This window comes from Squalius cephalus (assembly GCF_949319135.1).
Source record: "Squalius cephalus genome assembly, chromosome: 11".
NCBI lineage: Eukaryota > Metazoa > Chordata > Actinopteri > Cypriniformes > Leuciscidae > Squalius > Squalius cephalus.
In genome coordinates, this window is record NC_137132.1 from 26,643,293 (window position 1) to 26,665,087 (window position 21,795).

At 46.9% G+C, this 21,795-nt stretch overlaps 1 protein-coding gene across 1 annotated transcript; it reads left to right on the forward strand.

The window, feature by feature from the left end:
- Positions 1 to 4,650: 4,650 nt before the first annotated feature.
- Positions 4,651 to 15,410, forward strand: LOC307167844 (uncharacterized protein; the record flags this gene model as incomplete). The annotated part of the gene is given in 8 exon segments (XM_079887148.1): positions 4,651 to 4,726; positions 4,860 to 4,900; positions 9,856 to 10,240; positions 10,332 to 10,617; positions 10,620 to 10,634; positions 10,636 to 10,900; positions 13,885 to 14,774; positions 15,288 to 15,410. Coding segments are annotated over 7 exon segments (2,001 nt in total). The 5' UTR covers positions 4,651 to 4,726; positions 4,860 to 4,863.
- Between the last annotated feature and the right edge of the window lie 6,385 nt (positions 15,411 to 21,795).

The window sequence follows — 21,795 nt, forward strand, 5'->3', positions numbered from 1 at the left end:
CTAAGGGCTGCATAAGGGGGCGAGACTCCTGTACTCGCTCTCCTGGGGGAACGCTCATAAGGGTCTGCGTGTTACGACAAGACCTCTTAGTTGAAGCCTTCTTAGCCCGAGAGACAGTCCTCAGACCTGTCTTCGGTATGGAGAGCTTCGTGCGAGAATGTTTCTTCTGGCCCCAAGCCTTATACGGGGGGGCACGAGAGGAAACCTTCTCAAAATATGAGGAGCTGGCGGCTGTCCCATGAGGCTGCCCCCTGGCAGCAACCCCATGAGACCTGGACTGACAACTGGGGATAGCTGATTGTCGCTCTGCCTCCTGAAGCCTCTCGACAACGGTTCTTGCCGCGTCGCCAAAGAGGCCAGAAGGTGAAAGGGGAGCATCGAGAAGGAAAGCCCTGTCTTTCTTCCCGATCCACAAGCGAATAAGCCATAAATGTCTCTCTGAGACGACTAGTGCTGCCATAGAACGGCCAATAGCACGGGCCGTCTCTTTAATAATACGGAGAGATAAGTCAGATACTCTACGATATTCAGTAATATAGAGTGAGACCTCCCAGTTATCATCCACCTGCTTGAGGAGGTCAGCCAGGTATGCCTGTAATAACCCCATCGTGTGTGGGCATGCACCAGCTCGACCACCGCCATATATGCTTTCCCTAACAAATTCGATGTACGAGATTTGGAGGGAAGTGTCTGAGCTATCAGGGGTGACGCAATGTCGGGGAGAAAATATTTCGCAAAATATTCCTCAACCCGAGCCATCACCTAATAACCATTTTCATTAGATTCCCTAATGGATGAGTAAATACATGGGGGAAAATAATTGAGATGAAAATGGATTTTTCCACGATCTTGATACCTCAGTATGGTGATCAGTGAAAAAGGGAAGGCTCTGACACGAAGATTGTGACTGGGTCTGCAGGAAGCGCTCATTCATTTTATTTTTCTTAGTCGCTTCCTGCTTATTATATGGCCATTTAACATTTAATTTAACCACTGCCCTGATTACAACCTCCAGCAACTCCTCACTAATGGGAATATGGGGTGGCGAATCCCCCTATCCACGTGATTCAGTGTTAATAGATAATATCTAACTCCTCGGAGCCAGATAAATCAAACGCTGTGTCTTTAACACGGTCGGAAGAAGCCGCAGCGCGGGCTTCCGAACCGTGCGCGAGACTAGTGGAGCTGGTTAATAAACACTGAGAAAGGGTCGCAACCGTCTCAGTATCATATGCCAGCCCCACGTGTGAATCACATGCATACAAGCGCCGCGCTGCCTCAACAGACGCGGGACCTGATGCACTGGAAACGCGAGCCTGATCTAGTTGATCGAACAAGCTCAAACGGGAGCGGAGCTTTTTCATTGAAAACAGTTTGCACAGACAGCGCCCTCGAGCACCGCCCGTGCATGCTCCACTCCCAGACAAACTACACCAAGCGTGTGTGCGTCATCCTCGCTTAAATAACGTGGGCAAGGGGACGCACACTGCCTGAATAGCTTATCTTCTTTCGCCATAAATAATACTCTTTTCACGGGACAAACAACACCAAATAGAACAGACAAGATGACATAGAGCGCTTGCTGAAGACCAGAAGCTAACATTTCCTGGTTCCTGTGACCCTTTTGTAGCTTCCGGATCACCGTCACATGCGACGTCACGGGTGACGTTGCACCAATCAAGATTGGAATAGTTCCATAGTTGACTTCAGACGCGTCATGCCGAAGGCATTCCCCAAAGTATCGAGTATCGATGCAGCGGGAGTTCCCTTTACGAAAGGGAACCGACACTGCTTGCTTGCACAAAAAATTTGGGTGAATAAATGTACAACTTTTTTTTTAAAGTCACAGTCATCACATTTCCTAAAAGTATCACCATCTAAATTATGTTTGAAAAAAGATAACCAAAGTGTGTCTGTAAGTATTCAGGATTGCAACACAGGCTCATTGAAAAAACATTCAAGTAGCAACATTTTTGCAAAACGCAAAATACGTACCAAGACTTACACTGCAGTTTCCAGTAAAACAGCAAGCACTTTTAATCGTTTTCTCACACAATTATGATTACAGGGGCAGATTATGGATTAATAAAGACTTGTTTCCACGTGGCACCTTGCACAATTACGCTATTACCTTAAAACACTTTTTACAATAGTATATGATTTGTAAACGAATATATTTCTGTCAGGACCACTACCTAGATGGCCTTAACGAGTATGTTGCCAATACCCACATAAGTCATAGCAACATGCATGTTGTCAATACCCGAAATGTTTAGCAGTAAACATGCATATTGCAATGAATGACATACCACCTAAAATGAAGAAGTGAAAATTGAGATATCAAAATAAATCAGCTGCTTGCTTGTTGTATATCCGCAGTCCGCAGTGCTTGGATATATTTAGTCACAAATATGTAGATTTGAATAAATTCCAGACACTAAACAAGTTGTTTGTTGACGTGCACTGTGTACACTGTCACAGCTGGTAAAGTATACTTGTGATGCGGAGAGCTTGGGTACGAATTCCATGAAAGACGAGTCACGATAAAAGAGCTCGAAGACAAGAATTCAAAAACAAGCTAAAATGCTGTGGTTACGATTGCGTTTTATGTCACATTTGCTTTTGTCAACACTATTGGGTTTAGGCTTCAGTGTAGGTGTACGTTATTTAGAAATGGAGCATTAATACTTTGGCACCACTCACCGGACATTTCAATTCAGAAATGCGATGAAAAAACTCCAACGTAATAAAAAGTTTTCATATTCACGTTTATCTGTTCCGAGAAAACGAAACACTTTTAGCGCCACTCACTTATAGACTGAAGGGAGAGGAACCAGTCAATGCCTTTGTGTACAAGAGGCCAATCAGAGGTCAAAGGTCATCTACATTAATTCATTCAAACTGTAAGAGCATTTTATTAGAAACTGGTATATCTGTAGACTATGCAGTACTGTAGCAAACAGTAAATTGTGTTGCTGTATATAAGTGAAAACTTGTTTCACAATATTTACACTATCATTAACAGTATTGACAGTATAGTGTTACTGAATCAGATTGTGATTAAAACAAATGTTCTCAGAAATATTCATCTTTGTACAGTGATTGTGAAATAAATCATTTATATTTCCTTATCAGTCAAAATAGCAGGTTTAGAATTAACAACTAGCTGTGTAACATGTTTTCAACTTTGTATTTAAATGTACCACTAGTGCATTATAAAGATCTTTAAACAAACCCTCTTATAAGCCTCACAAATGGTGGTTTTACTTTATTTGAGTGATGTCACTATGCAAGTGCATTGGTAAGATGAGTTCAGACACTTGATAAGACCTGATAAGGAAATATCTTAGACCTTGATAAGACTTGATAAGGAAATATCTTTCATCTTGGTGGGTGTGAGCCTCACAGCAACATATTTGCTTATAGGCACATTTGTTGCTGTGAGCCTCACAGCAACAAATGTGCCTATAAGCAAATATGGCAATTAAGAAATATATATTTAAATTATATATAAACAAAACAAAACAACAACAACAACAAAAAACAGCAGCACCAACAACAATTTATTTAAAAGAAATGAATGGGGGGGGGGGGGGGTTCCAGGTTTTTCCAGATTTTATTGTTTTGGTTCTCTTTTTTTAGAGAGACAGAGAAAGTATATCTCTTCTCACAAACACAGTTCAGAGAGCTATTTTTAACTGACAGCAAAACACTAGCTCTCTAAAAACTGGAAGTGGTATGTGACCATTACCATCATACTGACATAAAACCACACAGACAAGTCGACCAAAGTGCATCAGTAAACTCACACACAATGTTCCATCCACTTGAACATTCACAAGTGCCAAGCAAACGTCTGTAAACAGGTATATTATGAGGAAGACGTGTAGACCTACTGTCCTGATATCCTGTGTGTGTAAAGACAGAGATACCCTTATGAAAAAGTTTATTCAAGTGTGCTATTAGTATACTTCTTTTAAACTAAAAATAAGAAAGTATACCTTTCAGTCTACTTTTTTTTTTTTACTTCTCAGAAATATACTTAAAATTGCACTTAAGTATACTTGACTTGTGGTCAGTTGACTCGAGTAGCTCAAAGGGAGGGTCCCGAAGGGACTGTGGAGAGGTCCCATGACAGGACCGAACACGGGCGAGGATTTAACAACCTTAACAAACAGGTCGTGTTTCCCAATTGATTGGCCTGCCACCGGGACGTGATTTGCTGCAATGGCCTCCACGTATACTTTGAGTGTGGAGGGGGTGGGGGGTGTTCGAAAAAAGATAACCAAAGTTTGTCAGTGAGCATTTACAATTCATTAAAATAGAGCAGGATACTATACTGCAAGAGAGAGAAACCAGCCAATTAATTTGTGTGCAAGAGGCCAATCAGAGGTCAACTACAGTAATTAAACTGTAATTCATCACTGATTGTGATTAAGCTAAATGCTCCCATAATATTTTTTTGTAACAATGATTGTGAAAGAAAACATATAATCCTTATCTGACACAATAGCAGGTTCAGAACACGGTTTGTACAGACTCTTGTCAGTCACAAATGGTGGTCCATATATGGTTCAGGAAATCCTATATTTGACTGATGTCACTATATCAGTGCATTGGTGTGATGAGCTTCAACATTTTTCATCTTCGTGGGCGTGAGCCTCACAGCAACAGATGAGCTTCTCTTCTTGGAAGTAGATTAATTTTCCAATCCGCTACAAAGAAGGTAAGAAAGAAAAAAATGTTACATGTTAAAGAAGTTTAACAAGTTTAAAAAAATTATAAATATCTTTAAGAGAACTGAAATATAATATAATTATTAACATTTAACTTTGGATTTTGTCTTTGTGTTGAACAAGGAACATGAAAGCACAGCTGTTACTTCATTTCCTTTTCCAAGGTACATATTTTTAATTGCTATAATTGCTGTTTTTCTCTTTTAAAGATGTTTTGGTTATGTTCTGTCACAATAAATGTTTGAATTTATTAATATAATGTACAAATATAATATCATGTAGAAACGTACATAAATTGAAAACAACTTTACAGCCAAAACCAAATTATATCCTACATTTGATTTAAACTAAAAGGTATAGATCCGTGCATATTATAATATTTATATCATTTTTCAAGGACTTGTATCGAAGTAAGAAATTTCAGTATTGTGACAACACTAATTCATATACTTCAATAAGGCAAAAAAAGTATCTATTTTACACGTGGATCTCTGATTTTATTCAATAGTTATTCATAATTCATTAAATATCACAGGCTAAAAAATAACTAGCACTCTGAGTAGTTTTTGAGTACTTTTTTAACACCAGTACTTTTACTTATAATTGAGTATTATCTTAGCAATGTAACAGTACTTGTACTTATAAGTAAAAAAAATTAAATAAATCAGTACTCTTTCCACCACTGTCACGTTAGAAATTGTAATTATTTATTTATTTTACATTTGTATCATTAGATATTTGAGTAAGCTGAAACCCAATACTTACGTTTAAAAGTGTAATTTGGCAATTTCTGTCGTCACTGGCTCGCAATGAATTCTGGGGTAGGCAAGGTCACGAAGGATCAATCGGTTGTAACCTTCATTGCACGGGAAATGAAGGCCGCATTTGGAGGCTGCATTTGAAGGATCCTTCGAATTGGGACAGCCTTTGAATTCTGTGATTGTCACATGTCTGTCTTGTCTTGTTCTGCACTTGGGTGTTTGTTATGTTGTGCCTTGTGCTTGTGTCATTGTTAGCCCCGCCCTACTTGTTATCTGATTATTGTTTGAGTTCTCCCACCTGTTCCCCCTGATTAGTTTCCCTTTATTAGTTCCCTCTTGTTTGCAGTCTGTGTGGATCGTTGTCTCTGTTTCCCCCCGTGTTATGTTTTGAGTATTTGCCTGTCTTGTTGAGTATTTGCCTGTCTTGTTTTTCCCCCACGAGGGAGTTTTGGTTTTTGGTCGGTTTTGTTGTTTATTCATTAAAATTACTTTTTGCACTTGAATCCTCGTCTCACCTTTTGACTTCCCGTGACAGAACGATCCACCAACTATGAGGATTCAGCAAAAGGATTCCTGCCCTCACCTGGAGCGAATCCTGAAACTTAACGGGTTGGTCTCCCTCCGACAGCAGGGGACCAGGGTGAAGGATTTCGCCCGGAAATTCAGCTCGGCTGCAGAGGGACTCGGGCTTGGGGATATAGTCCTCAAAGAGGTATTTAATCTTTGTTTGGATGTTCCCTTGCCTCAGTGGGAGATGAAGGGGTTGGAAATTTTAGACTTCCCGGGTTTCGCTATGTATCTCCACCATCGTGCTCGGTGGGATACATCGGACCCGCCTGCATCCCCGCTGCCCAGCCCAGAGAATGCATCGCCGCTGCCCAGCCCAGAGAATGCATCGCCGCTGCCCAGCCCAGAGAATGCATCGCCGCTGCCCAGCCCAGAGAATGCATCGCCGCTGCCCAGCCCAGAGAATGCATCGCCGCTGCCCAGCCCAGAGAATGCATCGCCGCTGCCCAGCCCAGAGAATGCATCGCCGCTGCCCAGCCCAGAGAATGCATCGCCGCTGCCCAGCCCAGAGAACGCATCGCTGCTGCCCAGCCCAGAGTTCCATCCACCATTAACTCCGTCCAGACCTGAACCTGCACCTCACCATCGAAGACGGCGGAGGAGGAGGAAGACCTCCGGCCTCCCCAATGTCCCGGAGGATTCCGTTGCGGAGGAGCCAGAGACTGTTCACGTCACGTCTGCCCAGCCAGAGACTGTTCACGTCACGTCTGCCCAGCCAGAGACTGTTCACGTCACGTCTGCCCAGCCAGAGACTGTTCACGTCACGTCTGCCCAGCCAGAGACGGTTCACGTCACGTCTGCCCAGCCAGAGACGGTTCACGTCACGTCTGCCCAGCCGGAGACTGTTCACGTCACGTCTGCCCAGTCGGAGACTGTTCACGTCACGTCTGCCCAGTCAGAGACTGTTCCAGTCACGTCTGCCCAGTCAGAGACTATTCATGTCAAGTCTGCCGAGCCGGTGTCTTCGGACAGGATGGCCGCCGCCGAGGGTGTTCCCGTCACATCTGCTGAGCCTATGTCTTCGGACAAGATGGCCACCGCTGAACCTGTTCACGTTGCGCCTGTCGAGCCTGTGTCTTCGGACAAGATGGCCGCCGCCGAGAGTGTTCCCGTCACGTCTGCCAAGCCTATGTCTTCGGACAAGATGGCCACCACTGAACCTGTTCACGTTACGCCTGTCGAGCCTGTGTCTTCGGACAAGAAGGTCACTACCAAGACTGGGTCTTCGGACAAGATGGCCGCCGTCGAGCCTGTGTCTGAGCCGGTGGTGTCTGTTCCTGAGCCGGTGATGTCTGTTCCTGTTCCTGAGTCGGAGCCAGTGTCTGTTCCTGAGCCAGAGCCAGTGTATGTCCCGGAGCCCGTGTCTGTCCCTGAGTCGGAGCCCGTGTCTGTTCCTGAGCCTGAGCCCTCAGTGACCGCGACACTGGCCATTATGGCCACAGCCATGTGGTGTGTGTGGGCTACACACACACTTGAGCCGGTGGTGTCTGTTCCTGAGCCGGTGGTGTCTGTTCCTGAGCCGGTGATGTCTGTTCCTGTTCCTGAGTCGGAGCCAGTGTCTGTTCCTGAGCCAGAGCCAGTGTATGTCCCGGAGCCCGTGTCAGTCCCTGAGTCGGAGCCCGTGTCTGTTCCTGAGCCAGAGCCAGTGTCTGTCCCTGAGCCGGAGCCCGTGTCTGTCCCTGAGCCGGAGCCCGTGTCTGTCCCTGAGCCGGAGCCCGTGTCTGTCCCTGAGCCGGAGCCCGTGTCTGTCCCTGAGCCGGAGCCCGTGTCTGTCCCTGAGCCGGAGCCCGTGTCTGTCCCTGAGCCGGAGCCCGTGTCTGTCCCTGAGCCGGAGCCCGTGTCTGTCCCTGAGCCGGAGCCCGTGTCTGTCCCTGAGCCGGAGCCCGTGTCGGTCCCCGAACCGGAGCCCGTGTCGGTCCCCGAGCCGGAGCCCGTGTCGGTCCCTGAGCCGGGGCCAGTGTCTGTTCCTGAACAGGAGCCAGTGTCTGTTCCAGTGTCTGTTCCAGTGTCTGTTCCAGTGTCTGTTCCAGTGTCTGTTCCAGTGTCTGTTCCAGTGTTTGTTCCAGTGTTTGTTCCAGTGTCTGTTCCAGTGTCTGTTCCAGTGTCTGTTCCAGTGTCTGTTCCAGTGTCTGTTCCAGTGTCTGTTCCAGTGTCTGTTCCAGTGTCTGTTCCAGTGTCTGTTCCAGTGTCTGTTCCAGTGTCTGTTCCAGTGTCTGTTCCAGTGTCTGTTCCAGTGTCTGTTCCAGTGTCTGTTCCAGTGTCTGTTCCTGAGTCGGTGGGGCCTATTCCAGTGTCTGAGCCGGTGGTGCCTATTCCAGTGCCTGAGCCGGTGGTGCCAGTCCCAGTGCCTGAGCCGGTGGTGTTTGTTCCAGTTCCTGCGCCCTGGTCGCCCGAGGGGTCTTCACCGCCCTGGCCGCCCGAGGGGTCTTCACCGCCTTGGCCGCCCGAGGGGTCTTCTCCGCCCTGGCCGCCCGAGGGGTCTTCACCGCCCTGGCCGCCCGAGGGGTCTTCACCGCCTTGGCCGCCCGAGGGGTCTTCTCCGCCCTGGCCGCCCGAGGGGTCTTCACCGCCCTGGCCGCCCGAGGGGTCTTCACCGCCGTGGCCGCCCGAGGGCTCTTCACCACCGTGGCCGCCCGAGGGGTCTTCTCCACCCTGGCCGCCCGAGGGAAAGTCTCCGCACTGGCCACCCGAGGGGAAATCTCCGCCCTGGCCGCCTGATGGACTGTTTGTGTCTTCCGTCCCGCCCTGTTCTGTCCCTCCCGTCCCGCCCTGGTCTGTTCCTCCCGTCCCGCCCTGGTCGGTTCCTCCAGTCCTGCCCTGTTCTGTCCCTCCCGTCCCGCCCTGGCCTGTCCCTCCGTCCCGCCCTGGTCTGTCCCCCCCGTTCTAGTGGAGTGTCTGGAAGCCACTCCTTTAGGAGGGGGTTATGTCACATGTCTGTCTTGTCTTGTTCTGCACTTGGGTGTTTGTTATGTTGTGCCTTGTGCTTGTGTCATTGTTAGCCCCGCCCTACTTGTTATCTGATTATTGTTTGAGTTCTCCCACCTGTTCCCCCTGATTAGTTTCCCTTTATTAGTTCCCTCTTGTTTGCAGTCTGTGTGGATCGTTGTCTCTGTTTCCCCCCGTGTTATGTTTTGAGTATTTGCCTGTCTTGTTGAGTATTTGCCTGTCTTGTTTTTCCCCCACGAGGGAGTTTTGGTTTTTGGTCGGTTTTGTTGTTTATTCATTAAAATTACTTTTTGCACTTGAATCCTCGTCTCACCTTTTGACTTCCCGTGACAGTGATTCAATCGGCCTCCGAAGAAAGCAGCCACTGAATTGGGATGCAGCTAGTGCCAGGCCAGCAGTCTCACACCGGTGTTGAGCTTATAGTGTCATTAAGTGAAGGTTCAGTGGTTGGTTGGGGTCCGAATTCGTTCAGGTTGAGCTTGTATAATGAGGCGTAGGGTTAGTCTTTGGGACGGGTTACGCTGTTGTCCTCAGACCGCTGTGATGTGTGGTTCTGCCTAAGGACTGAACAATGAGGGACGGGGAGGGGTGGCATATATTTTCAGCCATTTTTCTCTTTTGGCCAAAAAACAAAAATGCCATTTTCAGCAAATAATTTATGGCGGTGCATCCCTAATAAATGTGTAGTTGCAAAGAGCTGAATCGATTGACACTTATTCAAACTACTAAGTTCAGTATACTACAATGTCCTATACTAAAATAAACAATATGAGTGAAATGAAATGCTAAAAATGCCAGCTTAAATAAACACACAGCCATAAATGACTCCAACTTTTGTCCCACAGCTGTTCTTCTCTATGATACTTTAGCATGGGAAGTGAAAATGCCAAAAGACATTCATGGCCTCCAAGGTTCCTGTCTGGTTATACCATGTTCTTTCGCTTACACATCAAACCCACCCAAAGACCCACGTAGAGTTGTGTGGTATCAGTGGGTCTCTAAAGGTTATCCTTTAGTTTATGATCAATGGAATCCAAACAAAGTCATTGAGAAGTTCAGAGGAAAAACTGATTTATATGTGAACTCAAGTAGGGATTGCAGTCTGCTGATCAAAAACCTGGAACAGTCCCACAATGGAGAGATATTGTATGCATGGATTGACCCTGAAACTGTTGGTTATCGCACCTACAAATTTTATGATGTCACCTCTAAAATAATAGTTGATGGTATGTATATACTTTGTTCTTCAAATTTGCCTGACTCTTGATTTGGTTATGAGAGTGTGTTGACTAATTATGACATTTCTACTATTTGAAGCAAGTCCACCGCAGCCCAGCATCAATATTTATGGAGGTGAAAGGACGGGTGACACCATTACAGTAATATGTTCGACTAACCACACGTGTCCATACAGCAAACCAGACACCATTCTGAGCGGTACTGAAGGAACTGATCAATTAGACAATGATCATCTTAAAGACGGCCTGTGGAAAATCACTCTAACACGCACAGGTGTCGTAAAGGCAGAACGCTCCACTATTGAGTGTTCTGTAACATATTATGGTGGCAAAACAGTGACAGCTACAAAAGACAAAATTGCTTATTGTGAGTAAACACAAATATGAACTGCTTTGTGTGATATTAGCTATAAGTTCACTTTAAATTTCACAGTTGGACCTATTACAAGTTTAAGTTCAATTTCAGGTGTTCATGAATTCATGAAAGGTGTTCAGGTCTCAAATGACAGCAAAACACTCTCTGGTTTAGATCGGGTCACCTATTCCAACATAACCTTTCTGGGTTCAAAATACGATCATGGGAAGAAATTGAGTTGTACCGCAAAATTTTCTGGAAAATACATTATGGCATCTGTTGTCTTACGTGTGCAATGTGAGTGATTTTTTAGCAACTCGTATGATGCGAGATCTATTCATGTCTCATCATTCATTTTGTTTTACTTACACCCTGTCTACATCAGACATGAGCAATGTGACAAAAGGCAATAGAAACCATTATAATCAATTATCCTGTCTGCAATGGATGCGGCTTGATGTGACACAACAAATCCCAAAAAGTAAACTGATGCCTGTTCTATTTCGGACGTCATCCAAGCGGTCTCGCTACATGATGTTTTATTAACAAAGTTAGGGATGAGCACGTTCAAATGATCTACCCAATCAGTATAATTGGAGGCCTATATATATATAGCCGACTCACCTTTGTTCCTCGACAGTCTTTTCTGCTTCCCTCCACCACCCCTCCTCACTCTCGGCTAATTTATACTCTCCTCAGACAGCACGCCAAATATGCATTCTCTTTTACTGTATCTAACTAGATGTACCGCATAGCGGTACAAAATATGACCGCCGCTCAGGCCTGCACTGGCTTTCCACAAAAATAAATGACGTGGAGCAATTTGGCTGTATTGCGTGTTTATGTATATACCTAAAAAAAGTAGTAGTATGTGCATGTCTGTCTGTGTGTGTGTGTATGTGTGTGTGTTTGTGTTTGTGCGTGTATGTATGCGTGCATACATGTGTGTGCGCGTGTGTGTTTGTGTGTGTGTCTGTGCATGTGGATTTGTATGTGTGTGTGTATGGGTGTGTGTCTGTGCGTGTGGATGTCAGTGTGTGTGCATGCTTGCGTTTGTTTGTATTCCTGCATGTGTGTGTGTGACAGTTAGGGTTGGCAACTTCAGAAAAGGAAAATGCGGGACAATCGTGGTTATTTATAGGAAAATGAGGGACACTCAAAATATTTGTACTGTATCACACAGTGTACGTCATTTCAGTGTCTGCAGTTAAGTTTGTGTTTAAAAGGTTATCAGACAAACACATTTGTATTGCTTAACCTATTTATGCATTTAATTCTAAAAATAATTTTAATGTCATACATGAAACAAGTCACATTACAAACAAACCATAGTTCAAAATAACAGCATTTATCTAAAATAGAAAGCTTTTTTAACATTATACTAGGCTTACAGTTCAAAAGTTTGGTGTTAGTAAGATTTTTTTGGGGGGGAAAAAAATAAAGAAAGTAATTGCCTACTTTTATTCAGCAAGGATGCATTACATTAATCAAAAGTGACAGTTAAGATAATGTTACAAAAGCTTTCTATGTACTTTCTAAAAGCTTTAAAACATTAATAATAATCAGAAATGTTTTTTGAGCATATTATTCCCTCAGGTAGATTACATGTTCCCTTTCGTCAGCAGGAAACTCCGACGCCTCCCCTGACGAATTGGGATCACGCTAGGGAGACCAATTGCCTTCGAGTGAATTAAAATGAGCCAATGAACATTGGCATGCAAGGTTTGCATTCCGCGGCCCGCCTACCAGTGCGGGTATAAGGCGGAATCAAGCGCATACACAAACGCTTTCTGCTTCGGAGCCGACCGGTTGTGTCCTCTCTGAGTGAATGAGTTTTAAGATTGTATTTATCTTACGCTCTACGAGTCTGCTGTTTCGGGAAGGGACCTCTCTGTGTTGGTGAGACGGCGTTTCAGCGACCGCGCGATTTCCTGTCTGCCGGCTGCGTCTACATGCTGTTAATTCAAAAGCTGTTTTTACAGCTGGTAAACGGTTGAGTGCGCACAGCGGGCTTGCAGTTTCCCCGCTGTGTCGCCGCGTTGGGTCCCTGTGTGCTTCAGCACAATAAAGAGAGTAATTTCTTCCTGAAAGAGCAACACGAGTGAAGATGGCGTCCTTTTCAGGATGACGTTTCACTCGTGTGTTTCTGGATGCGATCGTTCCTGTCCTTATTTGACGGCCACGTTCATTGTTTCACATGCCTAATCAGTGTGTGAGACTGCGTTCGTGGGTGGTTCATGTTCTCTCATGAGTGCATGACCACGTCGGCACGTTGTTCGTCTCCCCTTTTTAAAGGCTCGAGCCGCTCAGCGTGCCGTGTGCCGTCGAGCGCCGGTTGACAGCGTGGGTTGTCACGGCAACCCAGCGCGCGTCATTCGGCGCTCAAGATGCGTGGTCAAGATCAAGACTCGCGTGCCTCTATGAGGTGAGTCCCTTTGCTTGTTTCCCGATCTAGTTCTCTTCTGGTGCACCAGGAGAGGGCTACTTTGGCAAATAACATTGGTGATCTGAGGGTTACAGTGCGGAATGTCTCGCCAGGTGAAAGACCCTCACGAGCTTCCCACTCCTCTAGCGCGTCACAAACATGCTGAGACTGTGTTCGTGGGTGGTTTGTGCTCTCTACATGAGAGCATGACCACGTCGGCACGTTGTTCGTCTTGCCTGAGGGCTTGAACGCTCAGCGTGCCGTGTGCCAGCGATGGCCACGTTCACTGTCTTGCATGCCTGGTTGACGGCCATGATCGCTGTTTCACATGCCTAATCAGTGTGTTGAGACGGCGTTCATGGGTGGTTCATGTTCTCTCATGAGTGCATGACCACGTCGGCACGTTGTTCGCCTCCCCTTTCTCGTAAAGGCTTGAGCCGTTCAGCGTGCTGTGTGCCGTCGAGGCTTTGAATGGGTTTTTGGTCCTTATCATGAGGGACCAAGCATTTCATTCGGGGCCCCAGGGGAGGACAGATGTCGATTGCTACATCGGAGAGAGGGCTGTTATACTCTGAAAATGATGCTGAGTTCCTACTGTAATGGTGTGTTCTCATGCTGAAGGTTCAGACTTGACAGCCACACTTCCTGGGTCTAAAGTGCCTAGATGTGTGTGAAAAATTTTGGCAGTATGGAAGTATTTTGGTGCCAATATGGCAAGCCAAACATGCCTAAATCTGCAGAAGTTTTTCCTCTCTCACTACCCCTGCACATTCAGTGCATGTGGGTAGTTCTGACTCGGAGTAGAGCTGCGCTTTATGACTGACCGTGATTAGTCACAGCGCTGGCCTTCGGTCAGACGATGTCCACACTGTGGTCCAGAAGCGCCTTAAAACCAGCCCGCTCGGAGTTCGTTTCCCCCCCAGCAAAAGGAGGGGAAATGACCCTGAGAGGAGCGACCCAGAGAGTGTGACGAAAACTGTTCTTTGGGAGTGTGTGTCATCACCACTCCTTCCCCCGGAGGAGGGCCGGGTGGAGAATCCTTTGTTAAATTTTTTGTTTCTGTTCCGCCGCCGACCAGCTGGTCGGTGGTACCCAAAACCTAAAAAAGAGCAGTTTCTTCCTCCTCTGGGTCATTCACGGTTGGGTCTGCTGAACAAGCAGTCTCTCCCGTTACAGAGTGGGACGGCAGTGTGCGCCACCCTCGGGTCTCACCACTCTCAGTCCCCTCTCCCCAGCTGGCAGATAGCAGTGGCGCCACCTCGGTCACGTCACTCCTGTCTGCCGCTGGGCAGGAAGGCACGGAGACCAGCAGCCGCCCTTGGGCCTCGCTCCTCGTCTCCTCCCCTTCCCTCGCCAGGCGACAGCCCGCAGCAGAACACTCTCGGGTCTTCTCTGCCGTCTGTCCTCCGGTGGAAGCAGGTAGGTGTTGTCCAAGTACACACCCAGACCCCGCTCTCGGCCGCTACAATGCCACCGGAGCCGTGTCCCTGCCTTCTGCCTCGCTGCCCCTCCGCGGGTACGCCGGCGGTGCGGGTGGGCTCGTTGCGGCAGTTTCTCGGAGCCTGGCTAGCGCTCCCGAGACCCTCGCACTGGCTCATTCGCACCATCCGGCTCGGCTATGCAATTCAGTTTGCACGCCGGCCTCCCAAGTTCAGGGGCATCCACTTCACCCGTGTGCGTCCAGTGGATGCTCCGGTCTTGCGGAAGGAGATCGACGCCCTGCTGGCAAAGGACGCGATCGAGCCGGTCCCTCCAGCCGATATGAGGTCAGGGTTTTACAGCCCTTACTTCATTGTACCCAAGAAAGGCGGTGGGTTACGGCCAATCCTGGACCTGCGAGTATTGAATCGGGCCCTGCACAAGCTCCCGTTCAAGATGCTCACGCAGAAACGCATTTTCGAGTGCATCCGTCCCCAGGATTGGTTTGCAGCGATCGACCTGAAGGACGCGTACTTTCATGTCTCGATTCTTCCCCGACACAGACCATTCCTTCGGTTTGCTTTCGAGGGTCGAGCATATCAGTACAAGGTCCTACCCTTCGGGCTGGCCCTGTCGCCCCGTGTCTTCACGAAAGTCGCGGAGGCGGCCATTGTTCCCATGAGAGAACAAGGCGTTCGCATTCTCAACTACCTCGACGACTGGCTCATTCTGGCACACTCGCGAGATGTGTTGTGCGATCACAGGGACATGGTGCTTCGGCACCTCAGTCAGTTGGGGCTTCAGGTCAACTGGGACAAGAGCAAACTCTCCCCTGTGCAGAGGATCTCTTATCTCGGTATGGAGCTGGACTCGGTCGCCAGACTGCGCGCCTCACGGAGGAACGCGTCCAGTCAGTGCTCAACTGCCTCAAGTCTTTTCGGGGCAAGTCAGCGGTTCCACTGAAACAATTTCAGAGGCTCCTGGGGCATATGGCAGCCGCAGCCGCAGTAACGCCGCTCGGTCTGTTGCATATGAGACCGCTCCAGCTCTGGCTTCACGATCGAGTCCCGAGGTGGGCGTGGCAGAGCGGCACGTTCCGGGTCAAAGTCACCCCGCACTGTCGCCAAACCTTCACCCCTTGGTCGGATCCTGTGTTTCTACGGCCCGGTGTGCCCCTAGTCCAGGTTTCCAGGCATGCTGTGGTATTCACAGATGCTTCTGCCAAGGGTTGGGGGGCCACGTACAAAGGGCATGTAGTCTCGGGTCTGTGGACGGGGCCCCAGCTGCATTGGCACATCAACTGCCTAGAGTTGCAAGCAGTACGCTTGGCCTTGTGTCGCCTCAAGGGGTTTCTCAGACACAAGCACGAACTGGTCCGTACGGACAGCACTGCGACCGTTGCGTACATCAACCGACAAGGTGGTCTGCGCTCCCGTCATATGTCGCGACTCGCCTCCCACCTCCTCCTATGGAGTCAGAAGCATCTGAGGTCGCTTCGTGCCTTTCATGTCCCAGGGGAATTCAATTGTGTGGCTGACGAGCTTTCACGTCAGCCTCCCCTTCCGGGAGAATGGCGACTCCATCCCCAGGTGGTCCAGCTGATTTGGCGAATCTTCAGAGCCGCACAGGTAGACCTGTTTGCCTCTCCGGACATGACCCATTGCCAGTGGTATTACTCCCTGACCGAAGGAACTCTCGGCACGGATGCCCTGGCACACAGCTGGCCCCGGGACTTACGCAAATATGCGTTCCCCCCAGTGAGCCTTCTTGCACAGACACTGTGCAAGGTCAGGGAGGACGAGGAGCAGGTCCTTTTGGTAGCCCCGTATTGGCCAACCCGGACTTGGTTCCCAGAACTCATGCTCCTCGCGACAGCCCCTCCTTGGCCGATTCCTCTGAGGAACGACCTTCTTTCTCAGAGACGGGGCACTCTATGGCACCCGCGTCCAGACCTCTGGAAACTCCATGTCTGGTCCCTGGACGGGACGCGGAGGTTCTAGATGGCCTGCCACAGGCAGTGGTAGATACCATCTCTTCAGCTAGAGCCCCCTCTACGAGGCGCCTCTATGCTCTGAAGTGGAACCTGTTCGTCGGCTGGTGTTCTTCCCACGGGGAGAACCCACGAACTTGCCCGGTCAGAGTCGTGCTCTCCTTCCTACAAGAGGGGTTGGAGCGAAGGCTGTCTCCCTCCACTCTCAAGGTGTATGTTGCCGCAATAGCTGCACATCACGATGTAGTTGGCGGTAAGTCCGTGGGGAGCACGACCTGGTCATCAGATTCCTCAAGGGTGTTGGGAGGCTAAATCCACCTCGCGATTTGCACCCTGTACCCTCTTGGGACTTAACTTTAGTGCTAGAGCGCTCCAAAGTCCTCCTTTTGAGCCTTTGACGACAGTTGAGCTTAATATCCTGTCCATTAAGACAGCGCTCCTGTTAGCATTGGCTTCCTTCAAGAGGGTAGGGGATCTGCAGGCTTTTTCGGTCGACGTATCGTGCCTAGAGTTCGGGCCTGGCCTTTCTCATGTTACATTGAGACCCCGGCTCGGATATGTGCCCAAGGTTCCTACCACTCCCTTCGCGGACCAGGTAGTGAACCTGCAAGCGCTGCCCCAGGAGGAGGCAGACCCAGCCCTAGCTTTTCTCTGTCCCGTCCGGGCCCTCCGGGTTTATATAGACAGAACGCAAAGCTGTAGGACCTCAGATCAGCTCTTTGTTTGTTACGGAGGCCAGCAGAAGGGGAAGGCTGTCTCCAAGCAGAGGTTAGCCCACTGGCTAGTGGATGCTATCACCAGGGCTTATGAGTCCCAGGGTGAGCCCTGCCCACCCAGGTTGCGGGCTCACTCCACTAGGAGTGTTGCCGCTTCCTGGGCTCTGGCACAAGGCACCTCGCTAACAGACATTGTAGAGCTGCGGGCTGGGCGACACCGAACACGTTTGCTAGGTTTTATAGCCAACGTGTGGAACCTGTTTCCTCCCGAGTACTTGCTATGGCCAGTAATTAGAGGGAATAGGTGTGTCGGCTTGCGACGCCATTCCGTGGGCGGATACGTGCGTCTTTTTGCTCCGTTGGTTACCCAACAAACGGCTAACCTCGTGAGTTCCTCCATCACCCCCTCCGGTGCCAGGCGTTGCGGACCGCCGGCACCAGGTCTGCTACCTTCAGTAAGGAGTTGCTAGTAGACTGGGTGCCTTTTCCAGTGGTCCCTGTGGTGACCCATGATTGCCACGTGCAGTTCAGCCGTGTCTTCCCCTTGACAGACTCATTCTGTTGTCCCTGTTGAGTACGCTCCTCACTCCTCCGGACTGGGACTACCTTCAAGGACTGCCATATGTTTCACTACCCTACGTGGTTAGTACATGTGTGTATTTGAGGGCCTTCCTCTAGGCTGCCTCAGCTTCCGCAGCGTTCACCCCCCATTATTATTTTCCTTGGGGACGGGCACGCTTTCCCAGTGTTAACCAATATCCACTGATTGGGTCTTGCGGAACAGCAGTGTGATTCCCTAGCTAGCTCCCGCAAAATTTCTGGAAACTGCTGCAGGGCTGTAGCTTAGCTGGGCGCTGGAAGGGGCCAGCACCATGGCGTTTTGGTAGGGATCCCAATTCGTCAGGGGAACTCCCCCGACGAGGCGTCGGAGTTCCCTGCTGACGAAAGGGAACGTCTCGGTTACGTATGGTAACCCTCGTTCCCTGAGTCCAGGGAACGGAGACGCCTCGTCCCGTCGCCATGCTGCTGTACCTTCGCGGAGGACTGGACACCGTTCGGCTCCTCAGCGAAAAGCGTTTGTGTATGCGCTTGATTCCGCCTTATACCCGCACTGGTAGGCGGGCCGCGGAATGCAAACCTTGCATGCCAATGTTCATTGGCTCGTTTTAATTCACTCGAAGGCAATTAAGCGTGATCCCAATTCGTCAGGGGAACTCCCCCGACGAGGCGTCTCCGTACGTAACCGAGACGTTTTCTTGCGTGGCTGGATGTTAGACTCATGAACAATAATCACGTTGTTTGCATTCGCCAAAATTGATTAGCCGAAATCAAAACGTGGACAGTGAAAGGAAATTACCGTTAGCGCGAGACGAGTCCGGCTTGAAGCGGAAGCGACCAGACGGCAGAGGATGTTCGCAAATCAAACAATGATTTGTCTCAAAACAGTGATTAAAAAAAGCTGTGATTGGATGATGACAGGTGTCGGTGATCATAAGTGTCGTGGTCAGCACTATTATCATCCTCCTAAACCAGCAACCCTTCGCTCAACACCACCATCTACAGGCCGATGAGTGTACAGTCACTAAATGTGCACATAAATGAATTTATTTTATACCCCCCCCCCCCCCCCCATGGATGGCCCCCGGGGACCAAACGAAATTTTTCCGTAAAAGTCTAGTGGGGCTACATGCCCACCAAATTTCATGTTCCCCGGTGTTTCGGTGTCCCTGGTATCGTTGACGAAAAATTCAGATGACGAAAAAAAAAAAAAAAAAAAACTTTGACAATCCCTATATGACCGCTTTCGCTAGCTACGCTAGCGGCGGTCATAATTATTTGTTAATGTGAACTTGTGAATTCTGACATGGAAGGACAAATGGATTTGGAACATTCGCTTTATTGCATCCAGTTTAGTCGGCCCTTAAGCTGTTGCATCGCTGTTGTAGACATGGTGTTACACATTAAAACTTGTACATCCAATCAAGAATGGAAGCAAGTGCTTTGTTTTGTTTTGTTTTGTCTTGTTTTGTTTACTTACATCATTGCCTTGTCTTTCAGTTGTGAGCTTATAATAATTATCTATTATTTTATCCCCTATGCAGACCCAATGCTTATTGGACTGAATACCATTGGTCTGTACATCCTGGCACCTTCACTTGTGTTCCTCCTTTTTTGCATAATTGCTAGAGTCATCATATACAATAGGCAAGGCAAGGCAAGGCAAGTTTATTTATATAGCACATTTCATACACAATGGCAATTCAAAGTGCTTTACATAAAAGAAATTAAAATAATAAAAAGAAATAAGAATAATTAAAACAGTTAAGAAAAATAAAAAAATAAAATACAGTACAGTACAAACAGTCGGACGAACATTGGCACAGTGCTCATTCAGTAAATGCATAGCTAAACAGATGTGTTTTGAGTCTAGATTTGAATGTGACTACAGTAGGAGCACATCTGATCTCCTCTGGAAGCTGGTTCCAGCTGCGGCTGGCATAATAGCTAAAAGCAGATTCACCATGCTTTGAGTGAACCCTTGGTATTTCTACCTGATATGATCCTAATGATCTGAGTGATCTGTTGGGTTTATATTCAGTGAGCATATCTGCAATGTATTGAGGTCCTAGGCCATTGAATGATTTATATACCAGTAATACTACTTTAAAATCAATCCTAAATTTAACTGGGAGCCAGTGTAAAGACCTGAGGACTGGTGTGATATGTTCATATTTTCTAGTTCTGCTCAGAATCCTGGCGGCAGCGTTCTGTATGAGCTGCAACTGTCTTATGGTCTTTTTGGGAAGGCCAGTGAGGAGTCCGTTACAGTAATCCACCCTGCTGGTGATGAAAGCGGAAAAGGTAACTCTTTGTGTACATTACTTTAGGCCAGAGGTTCCCAAACCTTTTTGTCAGCCGAACCCCTTAAGGCGGGCATACACTGTGCAATGTCTGTGCGATGTCTGTGCGATTTCAGCAAGGTTAGCCTACTCACTCTGAACTCACTACTCACGCTGGAGTAGATCGCATGCAATGTAAAGCCAAAGCTCGCGTTTTATGTGCTCACACTACACGGTCCAATCATCGAGCTGTGACTTAACTGCTCACACTATACGTGTGAAATATGTGCGATAAACCCCCGTTCCGGGTTGCGCCAATAGACCATTATCGTGTATCCAGAGATATTGTCAAAACAAGCAGCTATCAATATCAAGAGTATTTAGCATTTCCAATGTATGTATTAAATTATTATTAGTATTATTGTATTATTAGTATTATTAGGGAAGGCCTACTTTTATTATTACATTTATAGGCTATTATTATAGGCACTGCAATAATCAGTCATCAATGAAAATTAAAAAACAGCTTTATTTAAAAAATAGCTTGAGATCTTTTTAATGGAACACGAACTGGAGGTAAGCAACAGTAATTTCTAGCTAGTTTGATAGCTACAGAACTTAAAGATCTCTCTTGTTTCGTTTTCTTTCTTGCTGCATTAAAGATGAAATGGTTAACCCTTGTGCAACCCAAGTTACTCATAGGTCCAAAGAGGACAAAAATGTCCATGTCAAAAAACGGTCATAAAAAGTTGAAGCTTGGGAGCACAGACTTAACTTTGGTATCATTTTAAAGAATACCCTTGGCAGATTATTGCTGAAGTTAATTTTTTTTTATAAGTAAATCCAAAAAAAAGTTATATAGGTTTAAGTTTATGAAAATTATTTATGAATATTATTTTATATAAAATATATATTTTATGAAACAAGTTGAACTCTAAAACGGCTAGAAAATCAAAGCCATAAATCTAAATAAGTTGTGTTCCAAATTTGAGGTTGATATCTCAAAAAATGAGCTTTCAGTAAGATTTTGTTTGGGCGCAGTACCAAACTTTCCCCATTGGATCCCAGCAAAACTCCTCTGGTCACACAGTGATTGGCTTTGTTATTTGCAGTTGAGTTTTTCTCTATCAATACTACAAACACACAAACACATTTTTTTTTATATAACACACATACCAACCACACTCTGACATCCATACCAACACACCCACACAATTATCATTGCATAATTTATCCAGTTGGCTCTATAATAGCTCAAAATTCATGCAGTTAACAGTAACAAAAAACTTACTCATAGGTCCAAAAGGGACAAAAATGTCCATGTCAAAAAACTCTCATAAAAATGTTATGCTTGGGAGCAAAAACTTAAGTTTGGTCTCATTCTAAAGAAGACCCTTTGCAGATTGTTGTTGAAGTGAAAAAAGTGAAAAACGTGCAACCAAATTTTTTTTATAGAAGTTTAAGTTTATGAAAAATATTTATGAACATTAAAATTAATATTTTATATAAAATATATACAAGTATTTTGTATAACTAGTGCAACATTTTTTTTTCAAATGAAATGGGGGTGAAATAGTAAAATTACAATAAAAATAGACACCTGTGCCAAAATTTTATGCAGTAAACATAAAAAAAAACCAAAAACTTACACATAGGTCCAAAAGGGACAAAAATGTCCAAGTCAAAAAACTCTCATAAAAATGTTATGCTTGGGAGCAAATACTTAAGTTTGGTCTCATTTTAAAGATGACCCTTGGCAGATTGTTGTTGAAGTGAAAAAATTGAAAAAAGTGCAACCAAAA